Genomic DNA, 22,412 nt, shown 5'->3' on the forward strand with positions numbered 1-22,412 from the left:
TTGCAGCCTCAGCATTGATTAGCCGCTCTGGACCCCAGAGGCTTTCCCGAGAGCCGATATCCCTGTCTCTACTGGTGCGCGCTCGCTCTTCAGATGCTGCGCTCGGGTCTGCTCCATTACAGCATCTCTCCCAATCCACTCCCACAGCGCGGGGTGGGAGCAGAAGCGCCAGGCGGCGCGCAGCGCGCTCTCACCGCTTCACTCGTTCGCTAGCTCGTGCGCGTGCACTCTCGAAGACACGAGCTGCCTGCTCGGTCGCCAAGTCGCCCTCTCCGCTAGTTCGAAGGGGTCTAGCAGGTGCGGGCATCAGAGACGTGCACTGCGTAAAACAGGACTTCTCCACATCCCGGGTCAGAAGAAACCATCATGAGCAATGGGCCAAGCATGTGGCCACTCCATCCTGTGTCGCAGCCAGCAGTACCAAGCGGCCACATCTGATATGTGAGTATCTGCCGGTGTTTTACTTGACCGAGGTGCACGGGGGGTGCATTTTAAGGGCTAGGGCTGCATGTCACCTGTCATCTCCCGGGATGCATGGGGACCAGCTGGGTTTACGCCAGCTCCCACTTGCTGACTGTTTTGGATGCGCTCCGCGTCACTTTACGCCGTTTACGCATCCTTTCTGTTTCTGTGTGTGGGATTCTTAATTACAATTACTATTGTCAAAAAGTTCTTTTGTTTTCTACTGTCCAAGCCCACTCTTCCTAACAGCGGTAGAAATATGAATAAGGTGCAGTGTTAACTTACACTTGTCTCCGAATTGACAAGTTGGAATAAAAGGCTGCGTTCAGGAGAGGAGTTCTTTGTATCCGAATTAACTTAATTAATGCTGGGCTAGTGTGGCAGAATGCGCGGCGGACAAGTGGAGGGCACGCAACACAGCCCACGTGTGGAGAGCAGCGCTTTGCGTTTATTACAGGAGAATGGAAACCCGGCGGCGGCTGCCGACTATCCTTTTAACCAGTTACTTAGTTAGGAGCCGCTTCTGAATCAGATGTATTACACAGTCTGGCACCTAATGAAACTTTGATGGCAATAAAATAATTTTACAAAGTGCTTCGCGAAAATGAGAATTTAACCTAATTTGCGGGTTGCCTTTTTATGTTTAATCCTGACACTTGAAAGATTGGAGATACACCTCAATGTGGATCACAGCCTGAAAAATTCCAACTTTTTCTATTTTATGTCAGTTGGTAAATCTTCTATTGAAAAATATTTTTTATCGAGCAGGACAGTGCAGTTGTAAATGCTGCTCTGTCTCAGCTCCAAGTCCTAGTCCTTGCTTTGGGTGTTCTTGTTTTCTTTCAAATTTAAAGAATGGGTGTTAGGTCCATTGGCAACTCCAAATACAGCTTACAGGAATATTTTAGTAGTTTGTAGGGACAAGACAAATTTAATTCTCATGTTTTCATGCAGAGCGACAGAAAAACACATTTATGACGTAACGGACCCTAATGACAACCCATGCTGCATGGTGCCAAATGATGTGAAAAATGGAAAAAAGAATTCCCTTTGTGTCAAATAATCCCCTGTGCCCATTCTCCATTCGTATACTCCATCACTGTTTACTGTGAATGCTACGGTTCTTGGAAGTAACTTAGACTACATTTTCATTACCAGGCTGAAGTTATAGAAATCCAGTTTTTTGCCTTAATGTGACACAAATCTGAATTTTTCACGGTTGTGTGGATCAGTCTTTGCAAATCAGATCTGAGCCACTTTCATACTGCATGTGGTCCAGTTTGCGGCCACGTGATATGAATGAGAATGTTCAGATATGAATTGTTTGTTTTTGCCTATATGCATGGGCTGAGCTCTGTCATCATCAGCCAGCACTGGCAGTGTGGCAAAACAACAATGGAGGAGAGCTACAGCTATGACAACAGTCACGGTCCCACCATTGCTGACTCCTTTCTTGGACCTACAGATCTCTTGGTGCAGCAGTGCCAGAAATAGCTGTGAAAACAGCAAAAGCTAGCAGTCTGGCATTTTTACACCTTCTGGACCTAATGTACAGTTTGAATGTGAACTGTCAAGATAGGTAAATCTGATCCAAGCAAAAAATCGGATTTAGGCAGCAAGGATTGCAACGTGAACATAGTGATAATAATATTTTAACAAAAATGCTTGCTTTTTGCATGTCTTGAGCATACAATTGGATAACGGACATGTGGATTATGCAACATGAGTAACATGACAATTTTTCCCCATTTTTTTCAATGGAGGTTTATGATATAAAGTAATGTAATGTTGATCTTTGCTTTCCAATGGCAAACGATGTGAAAAGTGTCCATGGAAAATAGAAAACAAATTCTAATGTCACACATGTTGCTTAATCCAGATATGCATTTTCAATTGAAGATCTGTCACTCCCCCCTCATTTGTTGGTTATAAGTCCTGTCTTTAATACAAACACACAGTATTATGGAAATGTCTCTTTCATGTTTTTTGCGTATTGTTTTTCAGAAGTAAGTGTATCAAAAGTTTAGCAAAAAATACATGTATTTGCACATTTTGACCATTTGACTGGATAACGGACGTATGGATTGTGCGACACAAGGTACATGAGAATTTTTTTTCCATGGACATTTTTCACATTGTTTGCCTTTGGAAAGAATGGGTCACCATTCTCTTCCATTATATAATAGACTGTTTTCTCTTGTTCTGTATGAAAACATGAGATTTAATTTTTTCCTTTTCCACCACAACAAAATATATAGGGTAAGTAACATACGAAAGAGATGTCATGTGTGTAAGGAGTATTTCTTTAAATTGAGTGAATGAGTACACTGGGAGACAAACTGATGCACATTCAGGAATGGTTCCAAATTTTCCCAGTGCTCCTTGGGAAAGGCTCTAGCCCCCATGTCCTTAAACTGGATTAAGCAAGTTTGAAAAGTAATGGATGAACGAATGGATATGTTGTATCTGTGCTGCATGGTGTTGTAGTGGTTAGCACTGACTGTGTGGCATTTTCCAGTTCTTCCAGTGTATACGTGGGTTTCCTGTGGGTGCTGTAGATCCTTCTCAAATTTCAAAGGTTTTGCCTGTTAATGGTTTGCCCCTCTGTTGTGCCCAATGATGGCTGGCCTTGGCCAAATAACAGGCATTGCAATAAGCAGGTTCATAAAATCAGTGAACAAACATATAGGCAAAGGTTTGCTGCTTGTCATTTTGTTGTTATTGTCATCCTTTTGATAATTTGGCAGCTTGAAATTGGCCCAATATGAGTTTGTAATGGCTTATGTTTGAGCATTCCAGAGTGTTTTGTCTTGTGTCAATTTGGTGACAGAAAATTGGACCACTATGAGCAAGTATGGATGTTTTGCACAAGAATGTCCTTTAGTTGACCGGCATTCAACCTAAAGTTAATTCTCATTTTGTGCCTGATGCTGATAGAATAGGTTTTGGAATTCTGCAAGCAAGCTATGGAAAGGCAGAGATGAAGTAGTAAACTGCTGAAGTAACTCACAGCAATAACCATTTTCTGAATTTCATAGAGAAATGAAATCTAAGATGCTGACAATTTACAAGCTTGCATATGCAGAGATGGAGAAGACTTCTAAGTTTAGTTAGAAGCTAAAACTGCCTCAGGTTAAGAAGAGAGAGGCTGGGAACATGCATTGATGGCACATTGCCGCACCCACCACATGACAAACCACCTGGATTGGGACACAAGAGTCGGTGACACTTCAGCACCACACTGGGACAGTGTGAGGTTTTTATTGGTGGCTGGAGTGCCACCAACTCCCAAGTTTTCCCTATAAATTGGAAGACCTCCCTACAGGGCTGGATGCAGGTTAACGTCATACCCAGAATGAAGCAATTGCAGGTTACGGGTCTTGTTCAAGGGTCCAACGGAGTAGAGTCACTTCTGGCATTTACAGGATTCCGACTGCTGGTGTAGATCCCTAGCCTCAGAGCCACCACTCCACCCCAGGTTAAGAAAGTCGATGTAAATCATGTAGCCATTGTGGCTCAGCAGACTGGAGGGCTCGTACTCCTGGCTTAACAGCAGCACAGTGCTGATGTCCATGGATGCAATTGCTAAAGCATTCCTTAGCTTTGACTTGAAATAAAGCACAATGCCTCTTTTATTTATACATAATATTTTTTATGTAAGTAGAAATCTATAGGAAATCTTTCTTTCTGTCTATATATAAATTCAGTGGTAAGGATTGACAGTTGTAGCTGTCTGTGTATCTATGATAGTAAAACTGGGAACAGAAAATCATATTTACTATATGTGACAATTTGATAAGTTCAGGACTTTTAAGAATTTAAAAGTAGGTGGAGGCTTTATGTAATTTCTGTGGTTTGTGTCTGGTGCTTATGGGAACTATTTACCCTCTTATTTTTAATGTTAAAGGACATGTGAAAAATGAGATTATTTTAGAATTTGAAGCAGAGTGAGACATTATTATTACACCATTGCTAATAGCAAATAAAAAGTCTTTCTCACTTGGTACTATTGTACCCTCATAGTCCCGTAGTTACTTAGAACCATCTTTGGCAAATTTAATTCCACATGTCTGGAATTTGTTATGCACAGTGGGATCAGAATGCATTCAGACCAGTACACTTTATCATGTTGTACATTTAATTGGACAAGACTGTAACTTATACCCATCAATCTACACTCAATAACCCATAATGACAAAGTAAAAACATGTTTTCAGAAAGGTTTGCTAATGTATTAAAACCAAAAACTAAATTCAATCATTCATATAGCTATCCAGCCAGACTCATTACTATGGCACCCCAAGTTGTGGTCATGTGCATCACATTTCCTTAATCCTTGAGATGTGTATAGAACATGATTGGAGTCCACATCATTTAGAAAGGTACACACCTGTGTATATAAGGTCTCACAATTCACCTTGCATGTCAGGACAAAAATCAAGTCATGATGTCCAAGGAACCCCCTGTAGACCTAAGGGCAAATGTATAACTCCATTTTTAAAGCTTTGAGTGTTCCCAGAATTTACTCATCACCTGCTTAATTCCACCCCTACAGGGAAGCTTGGTGACAGCAATATCATGCTGTGGGGGTGTTTCTCAGTTGTAGGAATGGAATTGAGAGATGGATGAATGTGTTCAAATACAGAGAGGTCCCTGAAGAAAATGTGCTCCAGAGTGCAAGCAACCTCAGAATGGGGCAATGGTTCACCTTTGAGCTAGACAATGACACAAAGCATACAACCAAGGCAACACTGGTGTGACCTCTGGACAAGACTCTGATTATACCCAAGTAGCCCAGCCAAAGAACTTCAGTAGAGAGACCTGAAGATGGCAGTTTGCAGATGCTTCCCATCCAGTCAAACACGAGCTTGAGAGGATCTGCAATGATGAATAGATAGATAGATAGATAGATACTTTATTAATCCCAAGGGGAAATTCACAAATAGATTAAACTATCCAAATCTATGTGTGCAAATCTTGCAGAGACTCACCCAGGAAGATTTAAAGCTGTAATTGCTGACAATTGGGCTTCTACAAAGTACTTTAATGAGTTTTTAATAAGTTGTCAAACCTTGCTGAAAATATATTTTCACTTTGTCATTATGTGTAAAATGGCAAATGTATCCATTTAAAATTAAATCTACAACACCATAAAGTGAGCAGAAAATTAATGGGTCTGAATAATTTCTGTATCCACTGTATATCGCGCTAAAAATAAAACAAAAATAAAAACTTCTGTACTCCTCTACAGATGTGTGGCACGGTGGTTAGTGTTGCTTCCTTATGGGCCACTGTTTGAGGTTTGAATCCTGTGTCTGGTTGTTGCCAATGTGAAGTTTGCACATTCTCCCCATGTTTGTGTGTGTGCGTGTGTGTGTCTGCATGTTATTTTTCTTTGTTTGGAAACTCCAGTTCTCCTCCCACACCCTGAAGACATTCTATATCTGGAGGGTATTCCTGCTGTTCGCCAAGTGCTGCTGGTGATATTCTGTATTCACCTTTGACCCTGAATTATTTTTAGCTGATATGAGGATGTTATGTCACATAATTATCTTTAAAGTCCAAGATTTGTCAATGGGTTTAAGGTGAGAGCGATTTTTGATGAATGCTTCCTTTAGGTATTTTTTGTAGATGTGGTATATACAGTATAATCCATCCACCTGTCCAGTTACTGGACCCGTTTAAATCCAATTTTAGGGTGATCTAATGTTGGCAGAAACCAACCCTTGATGGAATATCGGTGCTTTGCATTGCAGAGCGGGGTCACGCCCCCACTCATAGTCACTCATACTGGGTTAATTTAGAGTCAGTCTAACACACATTTTTCATGATTTGGTCAGAAAAAAAAGCAGAGCCAGAAAAAATGTGCAAACTCCACACAGAACACTTTCATATTATCGTTATCCAACCAAATGTTTTTGTAATCCACTTGTCCATTACAAAGTTGTAGGAAACCGGGCAGAACAAACCCTCTTCATGAGTAGACTTTGGTGTAGTGGTTAAGTGTTTGAACTCGAAACCAGGAGGTTTCCATATCATTTCCCATCTGCCTCATCATTGAGTAACCCTGAGCCGGACACTTAAACTAACCGTGTTGTGAAAAATGTACCCGAGCAGTTTTACAGTACCCTGATCTTGTGAGATGTCAAATGAAAAAAAGAGAATTTGACATAAAAAAAAAAAAAAAAAACTTTTCTTAAAGAGCCTAAGCCTTTCTCTCTGGCAGACCATAGCCCAAGATCCTCATTTGTCCACATTGACTGTCTCATTTTAGTAGAGCAGGCACCATTCTTTATAGAAATATTTAAAGAAATAGTGCAGTTTTCTCTTTAGAAAACAAATGAAGTCTGTTTTTCAGTGATGTTTAATTATAACTATTTAACACATTCAGTTAATTGTAGCAGCTTTCCACAAACTGCTCAGTGCCTATGAAAGGTGCTCACCCCCCATTAGAAGTTTTCACATTTTAGTGTCATACAACATTGAGTCCCAATAGATTTCATTTGGCTTTTTTGACACTAATTGAATGAAAAGGACTGTTTAATGTTAAAGTGAACACAAATCCCTACAAAGTGGTCTGCACTTATTACAATAATTTACAATATTTTGGTGACATACCTAGAAAGTGAATATTTATATGGGAAATAAAAATCCTAGTGTATGTAGTTCCGTATTTTTATGTGTAATACTAAGTGTACAATATATGCAGGGTCCTGCACAGGCAGCCATGTGTCAAGTTTCCACTTTGCAATACAGAGATGTTTTTAAATAAATTTGATACTGTACATGCAGCAAGTGCTTTATCAGTAAGAAGCATTACTCTAGTTAGGCACAAGTGCACGTTTATGGTATTGTTTAATATATAAAAATAGTGTTAGAAGACTAGAGACAGGCCTATTATGTAAAACTACAAAGTAAACACTCACTTAAGGTCTTTTTAGAATTAGACAAATTAATGCTGCAAAGCATTTGCAAAATGACTGTCTTTAAAGGTTGTAATGTAGTGAGAAGGCGAGCAAAATGACACCTTTTATTGGCTAACTAAAAAGATTACAATATGCAAGCTTTTGAAGTAACTCAGGCCCCTTTTTCAGGCAAGATCACCAAGATCATTACATCTTGCCTGAAGAAAGGGCCTGAGTTGCCTCGAAAGCTTGCATATTGTAATCTTTTTAGTTAGCCAATAAAAGGTGTCATTTTGCTTGACTTCTTGCTACATTCATAATGGCTAACACGGTACAACACCCTAGTACTAAAGGTGGTAATAAAAGCCTTAGAATCTGTCGCTCATGTAACAGTATTATTGTCCTAGACATTTTTCTTTAATCTCTGTAATAAAAAATAAAGATTCAGCCTATATCCATGTATTTACAAGAGGGTGCTCTAGAGCGTGGCTCTTCGATCACTCAGACTTGCTGGGATTCTGAGTCTGTATCAGGAGAGCCAGACGCAAACACCCAGAAAGACATCCTGGGATGACAGCTCATCATACACTCAAATACTTCCATAAAATGTACAAATGAAAATTTGCCGTTTACTGTGAAAACATGTCTTTGGACAGTGACAAATGAATGGTGTCCCTAGTGGTCTGCGTTTGAGAAGGCATCAGGAACATCCAAATTCCACGCATACAGGATTCCACTAAGTACCGTAATTGAATTGGATCTTTTTTTCTCACTAGGCTGATACATAAGAGATTCAGTGCTTTACTTACTCTTTCATACAGTGGGGTCAGTTTACTTAACCTAACTTTTGGGATGGAATAGAATATGAGGAGAACACTCACATACAGACATACACAGAAATATACAGTCAGTTACCGGGCCTTGATATAAGTCAATATACTCAAAACTGTGTGTTCCCATGGTACTCAAAGAGTTAATTTCTCTAATTTAAATAAAAGGTTGAAGCTGTAGTGAAATGTAGGATGAATTCATTGACAGTAGCCAAAAGATTATATTTCCAAGTTTCTTTAATTCCTAGCATGGCATTAAGCTTTGCCATCAGTGTGTAGTGTCTGTTAAAATTATATATTTAAGATGTCCACATCCATCACTTATTGTGAGTAATATATCCCTAGGTAAAGTTTGCACTGCTTGAAGTATTGCCTTGCTTTTGTATTAGCACAATTTGTCAGTTATAATTTCAAGATTGAAAACAATCAGATTTATTTTGGTATATTAGGTGGTCACTGCTATTAGCTTAGATTATGTTTTATATTTTAAATATACAATATATTTTTGTATATTCTCTGGGAGTTAGTCACAGACACCTGTTTCAAGGCAAGAATCCTTATGCCTTGGGAGATTTGGGTGCAGAAGGCACCTCAGTTAGTGGGCATCTCAGTGGACAGGCAATACCAGTAACACATTAAAAACTAAGCATATATGGCCATAAAGACGCAAACAGATTGAGAAAATCAATGGTTTAAAATAACGGGTTATTGGCTCAAAACTGATGATAATTTAAGGGAAAGTAGGAAAAGGAGATGATGACACCTGTTATACTGTCGATTATATAAGTACTAGCAAAGATAAAGGTCAGTGAGCCCTTGGTCTTTAGAATCAAAATGAAGGCCAAGCTAAACCAAGTGGATACACGTCCTTTCCATTCAAATGTAGAGATTACCATGATGCTTGGTATTGGCACCCCCTAGTCAGAGTTCTTCTCAATAAGTCATACACAGTTGTTTGAGGATTTAACTGTAAATAAATTTAGAAAAACGTTTTTGATATAGAATGCTGTATGATTGCTAATATTAAATATTAAATCTAAATCAAGCACAGGTTGTCGTCTGTGCCATTATCCTTATTCATTGTTGAGTCTAGAATCCATTTGTCTCTCCTGTTTATAAATTATCAGTTTATAGTCTGAGAATTATTGTATTTTTTTCAGTTAAAGACATCTTTCTTTCTCAAAGGTAGCTATTTCATTTAAGTCCTGCACCACCAGTGTTATAGTTAATTGTGAGCTGTTCTAGGCTGGTCTGAAGGCTAAGGTTTAAGGTTTTGAGTCCCCCAGATTTTGATTAATTTTGATTATTATTATTATGGATTAACTTCCTGTTATTATTTAAGCTCTGTATTATTTTGCCTCTTTGCTTGATAATTGATTGGCAAAGACGAGCAGATCAAAACATTAGGTCACAGTAGAAATAATGCAATTATTTTTTAACATTGTAAGCACTATGTGTGATAATTAGTTTTATGTGTTGTGGTAAGTGGCCCGGACACAGACAGGCAGACACCGAAGGTTCAAGCACCAACACACGTTTATTCATTTCCACTATTTACAAAGTGCGCACACCCAGAGCTTCTGCACCACAGCACCCTTAGTCCAGGCCTCTTTCCTCGATGCCTCTCTTCCTGAACGCCTCCACTCCTCTCCTCCGAGCTACGTCCACTTCCTCCTGACTCCAGCCATCGAATGGAGGGAGGCGGCCCCTTTTAAACCCACTCGGACATGCTCCAGGTGCCTCCCGATGAACGTCTGCCAACGTCTGGTGTGGCAGAAGTACCGGCTGTGCACCTGGAAGCACTGCGGCTGTCCCTGGTCTTTGTCCCTCCAGCATTTCCAGGTGTGGCGGAAGTGCTGATGAACAGGGTTCTCCAGGCATTTGGCCGCCCCCTGGCGGTGACCACTGGCCCCTATAGGGTTGAGCTTCCATGCTCCTTTCCCGTAGTCGCCCCCTTGTGGTCCTGAGGAGGCATAATCCTTCCTCCGGTCCTTCCAGGTGTCCCGGCTGGGTACCGCCCCCAGCTGCTCACCACAGTGTATAACTATATTATTTTCAGAGAAATAATGTGTGTGTATATACAGTATATATATATATATATATATATATATATATATATATATATATATATATATATATATATATATATTACCATTAGATTAAAAACCACATCATACTGTATACTGATAGTTTTCTCATTCCAGAAAATGTTCTTTTTTTCAATTTCCATGGCTGCGTGGTTTCGCACATTTTTGGACTCCTGAACAGTAAAACAATTTATACAGTAAGGCCCTGCAACACACGAATGCTCGACAGAGATTATCCAATGAAGTCTCTAGTGGAACAACGCCTGATCATGTCACCTTTAAAAAGGCTGTCATTCAAAGTTCATGTTCCAGCAAAACAATGGCAAAGAAACTAAGTCAAGTTTTCTGTGGATCCCAAAACCTTGAATGTCCCTGAAGTAAGTTAGAGGATGTTTGGCATGCTGCTGGTAGACATGTCATGTGCCACTACTGCCACGCTATGCGTTTCGTCACTCCACTGTGCTCTGACTGCTGGCATGGTTTGTACACTGCAAAAAATGAAATTGAAGGCAAGTGAAAAGTATTTGAATCATGACGCAAAGTATAATTTTCCTTATTTTCAGAATTATTGAATTATCCAAAAATTTTCTTTTTAAGATTATTTAGTTTACTTTAAGAAATCTTGTCAAGTAAATTTTGCTTGCCCCTTTGGGAATTTTTTTCTGAATACAAGCAAAACGACTCCCATTTAAAGTTGTTTTTGTCTGGTGTTTGAACATGCATTTTTTGCAGTGTACTGTACATATTGGCAGGACAGATGACAGTCCAAACTGTTGATTGCACTTGAGTCAAGCCCAACACATCAGACTGGTTCATCTGAGAGATTGTTTCAGATCTGCCATCTGAACTGCAGCGGCGACAGGACAGTGAGCGACATGCTCAATGCTGCTGGTCTGGCAACCACCCCGGGGCCCATAGGTGCTAGTTTAAAAAATGTCTTAAATAATGTCAGAATCTTAAATAAGGCTCCTTGCATATTTAGACGCTTGTTATTTTTAGCAACACGTTTAGCATGTTAAATAAATTGCTCCAAAGGAAATTACCTTCCTATTGTCTTCTGTCTGTGCACCATTGAAATCACAGTCACGTTTTGTGGTGTGAAAGAGATGCAGGTTGTTACTAGTTTATAACAACCAGAGGGCACCACCAGGTGAACTAATAATGAAAGCAGTTACTAAAGAAAGATTGAGCACCATTTGGCAAAGAGTATAGAATTACCTGCTGACTGTAAAAAAGGGCAATCTGTTTGAATACTTAAAAGAGTGAGAATCAGGGGAAAGTACTAAACCAAAGAGCAGGCAAGGGTCAAAACTGAAAGAGACAAGCATTAAAGCCAAATCGTAAACCAAAAATTTCAAAATACAAGTAATAAAAGTTCAAAGTAAGTAGTATGTTAAGTTTAATCCAGTCTCGTATACTTGTCAATATTTTATGGTGATCTTTATACTGGCACATCCATGATATCACAAGCAGCGTGGCTCCAGTGCTTGAGGCGGAGTGGTGGCTCTGAGGCTAGAGATCTGCACTGGCAATCGGAAGGTTGCCGGTTCGAATCCCGTAAATGCCAATAGGGACTCTGCTCTGTTGGGCCCTTAAGCAAGGCCCTTAACCTGCAATTGCTGAGCGCTTTGAGTAGTGAGAAAAGCGCTATATAAATGCAAAAAATTATAAAAAAAAAAAAAAATTATTATTATTCTTGGCAAATCTCCATTGAAACACACACCGCAACCAACCAAATAGCGGCACAATCCTCAAAAAAATGGCATCACAAAACGATGATAAAATATATATAACACCTAAACCGAAGCTCTAAAAAATATTCTGATTTCAGAGTTGGATTCCTATGGTGTTAAAATCCCCAAAGCGACACCAAGATTAATATTCCACCTAAAAGGAAACTCCATACATAACAGAGAATGAAACCAAGTTAGACTTTATTTTCTATTCTGCGAGCATTAATGTGCCTTGACACATTTTATTTGGATCACGAGTGTTGATGTTTTCAGTCTCCATTTTTTCTTGTAAAGGAAAGCTGTGGAAAAGCTGGTGAAAAAACATTGCAAACAAATGAGATAAAATCATAAAAATACATATAGTAGATTATGAAAAGGGTCCAGAACTACATCAAAGCTTTTGTATATTTATCTGAGCTCTACTGGCACAAAAATGAGGAAATGGAAGGTCTGTCACACCACACGCACATTCCCTAGAAGAGAACACCTGCCAGAATCTAGCATGTTTAATAAGGAGATTTTAGAAATTAATTGCCTTGAAAGATGTGCAGAGCTCAATTGTGGAGAGCAAAGTAAAGGTGCATGATTTAAGAATCTGAAAAACTCTGCATTACACTGGCCTGCAAGAAAATCTGGTGGGAAAGAATCCATTACTCAGAATGAATCAGTTTAAGGCTCATTTGAGATTTTCCAATAACTTGAAAGTATATTGGTCAGGAGTTACCAAAACTGGGCTTTTAAATCCCAATTCAAAGTCATATATATGGTATAGAGTGGTGGCTCTGAGGCTAGGGATCTGCTCTGGCAATCGGAAGGTTGCCGGTTTGAATCCTGTAAATGGCAATAGGGACTCTGTTCTGTTGGGCCCTTGAGCAAGGCCCTTAACCTGCAATTGCTGAGTGCTTTGAGTAGTGAGAAAAGTGCTATATAAATGCAAAGAATTTTTTTTTTTTTTAGAACTACCACTGCATATACCCTAACACTCATTACTCCTACAGTAAAATATCGTGGCTGAAGCGCCATGCAGTGGGAATGGGAAGCATTTTAGAAGTGAGAATAAACAGAGCACACTACAAACTAAACTTTTATCATTTTCCTTAAAACTAAAACTAACAAGAACTTATTTTGCTTGAAACAGTTGCCATTTGAGCATATGAGGTTTGCCATAAAAATAAAGATTAGAACACATATCCACTTTTAAAAGGCCTCGTAGTATTTGAATACATTGTAATGTATTGCATATTTGATATGTACTATCATTCCTTTCTTTTACAATGTGCATGTACAGTACATTTATACAATTCCACAATTATTACGTTAATTTAAATACTTCCGTTTGGTCAAGTTAAGGTTGAACTTCACATTCTTTTTGCTTTTCAATATTTTCCTTTGACATTATTAGTTAGGTTATTTTTTGGTCACCACCTTGTCTTAAGTCATTCATTACTTTGTGAGAAAGTGTGGGTTTGAAAAGGGGTGACTATAAGGGCGAAAAATCAACTTGACATCTGTAGGCAGGCTGAAAGACAGTGAAGAAGCAAAGAGGTGCTTTACTAATGATGGGGGAATACTGCATGAATGAAATGGGCACCAGATGCACAGTAGGCATCAGCAGAAATATTCATAGTCTATAGAAAAAGGTGGGTGTTTTGGGAAACTGGCTGAGTCTGCACAGGCAAAAAATATTGCACCTTTTTGGACATCATCTCTGTTCCCCCTAAACTTGATGCAACAGGATTACCCAAATGGGGTTCATATTGGTTCCTGGTATGACATTTCAAAGGACTGCAAGGATGCCTTATCCTTTAAGTAAGTTTTCTGTGTAGGAGTGCAATGATGGTTGTGCCTACAAATTGGCTGAAAAACAGTCTTCTGGCCCCAAAGAAAAAACAAATTTTCCTTGAAATGTTAACTTTTTGAACTTTATCAGTAATAACATGGGCAGAATCAGGTGAGTTTGTTGAAATGAGAATAACCACAATTTGTCGAGTAGAAGCCAATTAGTCAATTAGTCTAATGTGTCTAGTGTTGCAAGTAACTGTATGATTGGTCTACTGTACGTTTATCTAATTCTTTTTTTTAACAATTGATGAGCAATTGGAGATCAGTTAGAGCATTCTGCCGTAACAATTTAAAAGATAAACTGCTGTTCTAGCCAACACACTAACTGGCTGTGTTAACCCTAAAAAGGTGCAGCACTTAATGTACTTGTGATGTACTTTGTAGAAGGTCTAAAGCATCTGTATGACTAATGCCGACAAGCATAATCGTGAAGAAATAAATACCATTAATGTTACCGTTAACCATTACCATTACCTAAATCCAAAGAGTTAGACTTGAAGCTGTGTTTAAACCATTAAAGCTGCCCATGGGAGATTTTGGTTTGATATGAATTCAGATATTCTGCTATTTTCCTACCAGCATTAAATGAAAGATGCACTTAATTCCCCCTAGAGAAGTGTCTATTTATAATGGTTTCAGTAGGTACAGGTGTAATGTAGTTGTATGTAATTTTCAGAGTGAAACCTATGTTTTATTAAATAACAAATGTGTTATTGATTAATAAAATGAAATGATTAATGTAATTAGCACAAATGTGCCTATTATCCGACGAAACGCTTGTTAATGCTCTGGTACTTAAACAGATTGATCGCAAGTATTCACGTCCCTTAAACCAATAAAAATAAGCTTCTCTCGCTGTCTGCCTCACTCACTCCCTGTCTTACTTTCTCATTCATGTCGCTGCTGTCAAGAAAAAACGCAAAAGACCTGCCATCTTCCTGTCCTGTCTTCTTGTTTGTATCGACTCACCAATCATGTTAAACCACATAGCACCCTGGGTAATGCTCTTTTAGGGGCAGACTCACTTATTAGATACAGTTCACATACAAGTCCATAAACACAGATATTACCTTTAAGACACCAATACTCTGACACAAAATTACATTTTCATTTTCCTTTAAGACGTACAGGTTTTGTTCTTTATGTATTCCCAAGTTTTGTATTCATTTTTAGCATATCTGTACACTTAATCTATACAGTACCTGAAGAATAATTTCTGGTATACTACATTACAAGGTATATTGTATATGGTCCACTACAAACTCTACAATACCTCCTTAGCCTTGCAGATCCAAACTGGATCATTTCTGTTCTTGGGAATTGTTTTGGAAGAATATATCTTGTATATCTGATTCATTCATTAACCCATCCATTCTGGTCTGTAGGAGAAATTCCAATTTCAGGTTAAGAGTCAGTCCTGGGGAAAGAGGTTATATACTACGTGCCAAATCTATTTAACTTTGAGACACTGCATATATGGGCGTTTGTGTACCTCCAGGAGTCAGAAAATGTGATACAGCAAAACTGAGTAATGGAAAGTCATTGAAAATATACTTTTGCGGTGGATTGTCTTGGTAGGGATGAAAAGCAGTTAATAAATTAATCAACCAGTTGGGTAATGATTTTTAAAGATTATTTTAAACTGTTCAGTTATTCCCGTTCAAGATCATCAATAGAAGGAGTATCTTGCAACTCCATGATAAGCACAGTTGCTTCAGGTTTTGGTTCCAACCAATTCACGCTTAAAATTGCAGCCCCATCAATTAGTCAAGCAGGATTTCCCAGTTACTATCCACTGTATGTCTCTAACCAAAAGGCTCAAACACTTTTCATTGGGTTTTCAAAAATATGACTGTTTTTCTGACTTTCAGTTTTGCTCTTTTTTTAGTGTTTTGGTTATTTAGATTATTGGGAGGTAATGAATGCATTAATACAGTCATATGAAAAAGTTTGGGAACCCCTCTCAGCCTGCATAATAATTTACTCTACTTTCATCAAAAAAGATATAGGTGGTATGTCTTTCATTTCTTAGGAACATCTGAGTACTGGGGTGTTTTCTGAACAAAGATTTTTAATGAAGCAGTATTTAGTTGTATGAAATTAAATCAAATGTGAAAAACTGGCTATGCAAAAATGTGGGTACCCTTGTAATTTTGCTGATTTGAATGCATGTAACTGCTCAATACTGATTACTTGCAACACCAAATTGGTTGGATCAGCTCGTTAAGCCTTGAACTTCATAGACAGGTGTGTCCAATCATGAGAAAAGGTATTTAAGGTGGTCAATTACAAGTTGTGCTTCCCTTTGACTCTCCTCTGAAGAGTGACAGCATGGGATCCTCAAAGCAACTCTCAAAAGATCTGAAAACAAAGATTGTTCAGTATCATGGTTTAGGGGAAGGCTACAAAAAGCTATCTTAGAGGTTTAAACTGCCAGTTTCAACTGTAAGGAATGTAATCAGGAAATGGAAGGCCACAGGCACAGTTGCTGTTAAACCCAGGTCTGGCAGGCCAAGAAAAATACAGGAGCGGCATATGCGCAGGATTGTGAGAATGGTTACAGACAACCCACAGATCACCTCCAAAGACCTGCAAGAACATCTTCTTGCAGATGGTGTATCTGCACATCTTTCTACAATTCAGCACAATTTGCACAACAAACATCTGTATGGCAGGGTGATGAGAAAGAAGCCCTTTCTGCACTCACGCCACAAACTGAGTCGCTTGTTGTATGCAAATGCTCATTTAGACAAGCCAGATTCATTTTGGAACAAAGTGCTTTGGACCGATGAGACAAAAATCTAGTTATTTGGTCATAACAAAAAGCGCTTTGCATGGCGGAAGAACAACACCGCATTCCAAGAAAAACACCTGCTACCTACTGTTAAGTTTGGTGGAGGTTCCATCATGCTGTGGGCTGTGTGACTAGTTCAGGGACTGGGGCCTTTGTTAAAGTCGAGGGTCAGGTGAATTCAACCCAATATCAACAAATACTTCAGGATAATGTTCAAGCATCAGCCACAAAGTTGAAGTTACGTAGGGGTTGGATATTCCAACAAGACAATGACCCAAAACACAGTTCGAAATCTACAAAGGCATTCATGCAGAGGGATAAATACAATGTTCTGGAATGGCCGTCACAGTCCCCTGACTTGAATATCATCGAAAATCTATGGGATGATTTGAAGCATGCTGTCCATGCTCAGCAGCCATCAAATTTAACTGAACTGGAGAGATTTTGTATGGAAGAATGGTCAAAAATACCTCCATCCAGAATCCAGACACTCATCAAAGGCTATAGGAGGCATCTAGAGGCTGTTATATTAACAAAAGGAGGCTCAACTAAGTATTGATGTAATATCTCTGTTGGGGTGCCCAAATCTATGCACCTGTCTAATTTTGTTATGATGCATATTGCAATACTGCATATTTTCTGTTAATCCAATAAACTTAATGTCACTGCTAAAATACTAGTGTTTCAATAAGGCATGTCATATATTAAAAGGAAGTTGCTACTTTGAAAGCTCAGCCAATGAGCCAATTCCAAAGAATTAAGAGGGGTTCCCAAACTTTTTCATATGACTGTGAAGACACTGCAAATGTAGTTGTTCCAATTTGTGTTTTCTGTCGTTTTTCACCTGAGCCTGCACTTTGTTATGAATCTAGTAGTGAATTTACTTTTTCAGACTTAATTACGGTGATGAAACAGCCTTCAAACTCAGTCCTCCAAGGACAACCGGGAATTTAGATTTTCAGCCTGATTCAGTGAGTTTACATGCACACACATAATCGGGTTAAGGTGAATACCCAGTTAAGGCAGGAACCCGGTTTCTTAAAAAATATGCATATACATGTGCAAGTATTCTTCTGAAGTTCTCCTTTGGCAAAACGCTCTAACGTCATTAAACATTTCAGACAAGTTTGATGCCTGTGAAAAATTTTATTATGTTTTATAATATGTTTAGCCAAACTTGACACTTTATTTATAGGTTTATGTTAGTGAATTACCTACAGTACAGTCTTTTCTGCTTGGTGATGTGATTGAGCCCTACCAAGGACTTGGTATATGTGTTTCTTGCATGACACCCAGTGCTGCTAGAAGAATAATAATGCAGGAATTTTTACATCAGTAAGATATCCATTAGGTTGCTCGTTACTTCAGAAAGTAATTGAACTACATAACACACGTTACTTTTAACGTGTTACCCTACTGCTATTGAGATTATGTTGCTGAGCTTAGCACTTTATGTTCAGCTCATTAATATAAATTTTGCAATTTATGAAATATAGAGACAGATTATTTCAGCCAGGAGAAGGAATAATGCAATCACCCAAGCATTTACCAGTGGAAAAGTATTTTGTGGACACTGAAAGCATGTCAAAGCAAATACATGTGCAGGCTGACAGTTTGTAACGGACGTGCGCAGACTACAAAATCATTAACAGTAACCTGGTTAAGGGTTTACATGGCTACATAACTGGGTAATTCGTAGAGAAGTCTACCTTTGTTAATTGGTTTCTCAGAGGCCAATAACATGATTTTTTTTATAATCAGAATAAGGGCTTACATGGCATTTTAGAATTCAGGTTTATGTGAATAATTGGGGTTATTAGAGCACATGTAAACATGCTAATTGATTTTGTTATTATCAGTCCTTCTTTTAATTAGCCAGCTTGTTTCATTTCCTGGCTTTTTCTGCCATTATTTAATTGTCAAAGGAACTGAAGTTTAAGTTTTGACATAATGCGTAATACAAGATTTTCTCCAGTTTTTTTCATTATATTTTTTTCTGCAGAGTTTACTCTCTTGCTTATGTCAAAATTGTGATACGTACGTGTGGAAAAGACACAGATGCAAGTCCCAATAAATTCTATTGATGATCTGCTGCATCAGTATCCTGACCTCCTTTGTGATTATTAACAAGCAAATGTGTAAATCGGTAAAATGTTTTAAAATAAACATGAGTGCAAAATGTTAACAAGCATGATCATGAAAGCAAATCAATTTCTGTGCATTGTGTAAGACATTGAAATGCTATTAAAAAGTGATTAAACCGCACATAAACTGCTTCTCTAATATGTTACACTTTATCCACTCAAGATGTTGTGTTCAACAAGCATGTTTGTTTGCTTTATAAGGCACACTATTATTTTTAGATATATTTAAACCTAAATACTACTGTTCAGAGTGCCAACAACATGGTATTTTAAGCTAAAGATACAAAAGAATGGAAGTAGCAAAATAGGGATTTTTATGTAATGTAATCACTACTTGCATCCTATTGCTAAAAGCTGGTGCTTCTTGTCAATTTGTAAAGGCTGCACTATAGGAATCAGTCAGTTAGTCCTCACAGTGCCATAATAAGTTGGAATTGGTATTTATTTTACAATAAGAACGTAGTTTTCATGTACAAATTGTGACATTTAAGGAATATGATATATAACAGCAACCTCAATAGATCAAATAGATCAAGGGCTGGTTTATCAAAAACAAACAAGATTCTCTTTTTCACGAGATTCTCACTAAGCTCTTTCATCTTCTTCTCGATGGCTTGTGAAAAGATTGGTCAGAAGAGAGAACCTCTTACCAGTGAAAGGGAACCATGCCCAACCTTTTTGAGGAGATGTCACTTAAGTCATTGATGAATTTAGCAGTTTAAAACTGGGAGCTGGTGTGAGGCATTGCTAATTAAATAATGAGTGTAATCGAAATATCAGTCTAGGAGACAATGTAATAAATGAAGGCCACAGAAAATGTATAAGAAATTAAAGCCAAATCTGTAGATGCAAATCTGAAGGGCATCAAAAAAGAAAACACTGCATTGATTGTTGACACTTGCAACACACTGTTAAAAGTGTATAAATAAATTCCAATATGGGAGAAAGGAGTTGTTGTGAAGGCAACATGTAGTGTCAATACTAGAAGCCAAGGTGGAAAAGTTCTGGGATACTTCACTAATGAGTAAGAAAGATATTAATACGATAACAAAGATGCTGCAGCAGTGGGTGCTGTAGCTTATCCTGGCAGACTGATTAGTGGGCATCAGGCAAAACAAATAAATAAATAAAAAATGGATGGACTCAGTATAACATTGCTGTCCCACAGTTTTCGAGAGAATACTGTCGGGCACTGTCTGAACGTTTAAGCGACTTTTTAACAAACCACCTTAAACTGCAGTGACCTTTCTTGTTGGTTCAGGGTACTCACTGTATCTCTCTCCCCTGCCAAGGATGATGGGTGTTTCACTGGCATCATTGAATAGAGAGTGAGAGATAGGGGGTGCCCACTTTCTGCAAAACAATGTGCACCATAAAACTCCGCTTCTTTTATCAGACCATCAGCACTGCAGTCAGGGGTTTAGCCAGGAATTAGTTTCAGCAGGGGATGAGAAAATATTCAGATCTTAATTCCACCTGTGATCAATTGCTTGGAACTTTTATAAAATATATATTTTGTTTCAAACTTGAAATCCACTCCCTTGGCTATACCTTTGATTGCGGTTTGCACATCCTGGCCACGTGGTTACAACTTTCCTTATAATGACCTCATTCTCATTGAAGATTCACACATATACAGAAGGATAATATTTTATACAAATAGTTTTGAGGCATGGCAATGTGAAGGTTTGCTTTTAATACATGTATTGTGAACAACACTGATCCCATTTGGAAAGCCACAAATTGCACTGAAACTTTCTTTTGGCTGTGTGCTGTCTATATTATATACTGTAGTTGAGCTGAGCAGCTTACTGAGAGAGTGCATCTTCTAGAACACTCTGGGGGGAAAAAAAACAATAGCAAGGCATGTTGTTGAGTAATGAGAACCATTACTTTTTAGACCAAAGGAACTGCTGGCCTTTTAGCAGAAGCCTGGAATGCAAGCTTTTTTTTAAACAATATTTTTCTACTATTTCCTCCTGGGTTACTCTGTCAGTATGAGACTGTGATAGTCCGGGTTGGCTCCACACACCCTTGTCGCTTCCAGGAACTTCTTCAGCCTATAACCATCAGTAGTAATAGGTGGAGATGACGACAAATGAGGACACATTCAGCAAAGGTTTGGTGAAAAAGTTTACAGTGCTTTTATTAAAATTAAAGTGTTCTAACAGTACAGTGCAAAAATGATTTTTTCATGAATAATAAATAAATAATCCAATAAAATCAAGTGAAAGTGGAGGTTAAAAAGTCATCAAATAAATATATTCCAGTAAAATAAGGTTAAAATCAAGGGTGAACATATTCTTTAAAACCACAAGCCTTGGTGCTTCCTTCTAAAATCCGATGGCTCCCCGGCTCAGTAGGCACAGACATCCCTTAATTCAGCTTGGGCCCCTGTTGCCAGTCTGTTGGCATTTACAGGACACTGCGGCAAGCTTTGTTCCTTGCTCCCTGTCTTTTCACAGGCTGCCGGGCTTCCTTAGGAGCTTCCTGGATCACTCGGTGGCTCCTGCTCCATTAATGCTTAGCAGGAGTGACCCCTATGCCCCCTCTGTTGAGCATCTGGCCACACCCGGGGCTCACTTTCCCCTCCACCTGAATCCCCTCACAATTGCACCGGTCTCCATCCTGATCCTTCCCTTCTCTCTGTTCTTGTTAACCTTCAGTTCCTTCCTTTTCTGTCATGCTGGCTCTTTGTATATCCTGTTTAATTGGGTGTAGGTGGGATACACTGAGGTGTGAATGAGGCACCTGACTGATCTTGCATTTGCACGTGAGTGATCAGCCAAGTACCCCAATCAACCCCGAGGCAACATGTGCTTGCGCACACTTACACCAGATCAGAGCCTGTACATGCTGATGATTTAGTTTAAAAACTGTACTGTACCATGGACCTCTTATCACAAAGACTTTGTGTACTTTTTTAACTTTCATTCGCTTCTGTAATGTGTCATTTATTCTTCTGAAGAATATTTCGGTGTGTTAAGAAGGCAGCATGTAAGAAAATCTCAATTTTCTTTCCACCGACACGATGAGAATGGTACAGATTCAACCGTATCAAAATCTGTTCACTTACTCCAGAAGTGGTGAGACGATACACCAATTTTTTTTTTGCACATTCACGAGTGCCACTCACTTCGAGAAAGCCAGTGAGAGTCTTGCAAGCTCCTCTTAACAGCGTAGGACCGTTTTCATCAGTGAAAGGCATTCAAGAAACCGGGCTGGAAATCTTATTTTTACATTACTGTATGATGTTATTAAATAAAGAATGTCACTTTTTAAAATTTAAGACTAAATGGATTCAGAATGGATTGATTCACATAATGTTTTGATAGACTACATCCTAGGCTTCCAAAAAAATCCATTAGGTGGCCAGTCGAGTGTTAAAAAGATAAGTTGTAGGGAGCAGCATATTGTCAAGTAGGTAGATCTTATTGACCTTTCAATTTTGTTCATTAAAGAAAAATCCAGAAAACGTGTTCTTGATTGTGTGAAGGATAACATGAATGCACATAAAGGGTTGGGGCACCCTATGTCAAACTCCGTATATTGTATAACAAAAAAACACAATTAAAATGTTAATGTGAGAAAATTCTTCATAGACGGAGTTTAAGA

The 22,412-nt window shown here is 38.6% G+C and overlaps 1 protein-coding gene across 1 annotated transcript in view; it reads left to right on the plus strand.

Moving 5' to 3' along the window:
* Positions 1-219: 219 nt before the first annotated feature.
* Positions 220-22,412, plus strand: part of LOC114649974 (cGMP-dependent 3',5'-cyclic phosphodiesterase) — a 736,214-nt gene continuing 714,021 nt past the window's right edge. The window contains exon 1 of the mRNA XM_051926538.1: positions 220-441. Coding sequence (XP_051782498.1) covers positions 374-441 — 68 coding nt within the window. The 5' untranslated portion in view covers positions 220-373. The remainder of the gene's footprint in view (positions 442-22,412) is intronic.

The sequence above is a fragment of the Erpetoichthys calabaricus genome, chromosome 4 (assembly GCF_900747795.2).
Source record: "Erpetoichthys calabaricus chromosome 4, fErpCal1.3, whole genome shotgun sequence".
Taxonomy (NCBI): Eukaryota; Metazoa; Chordata; class Cladistia; order Polypteriformes; family Polypteridae; genus Erpetoichthys; species Erpetoichthys calabaricus.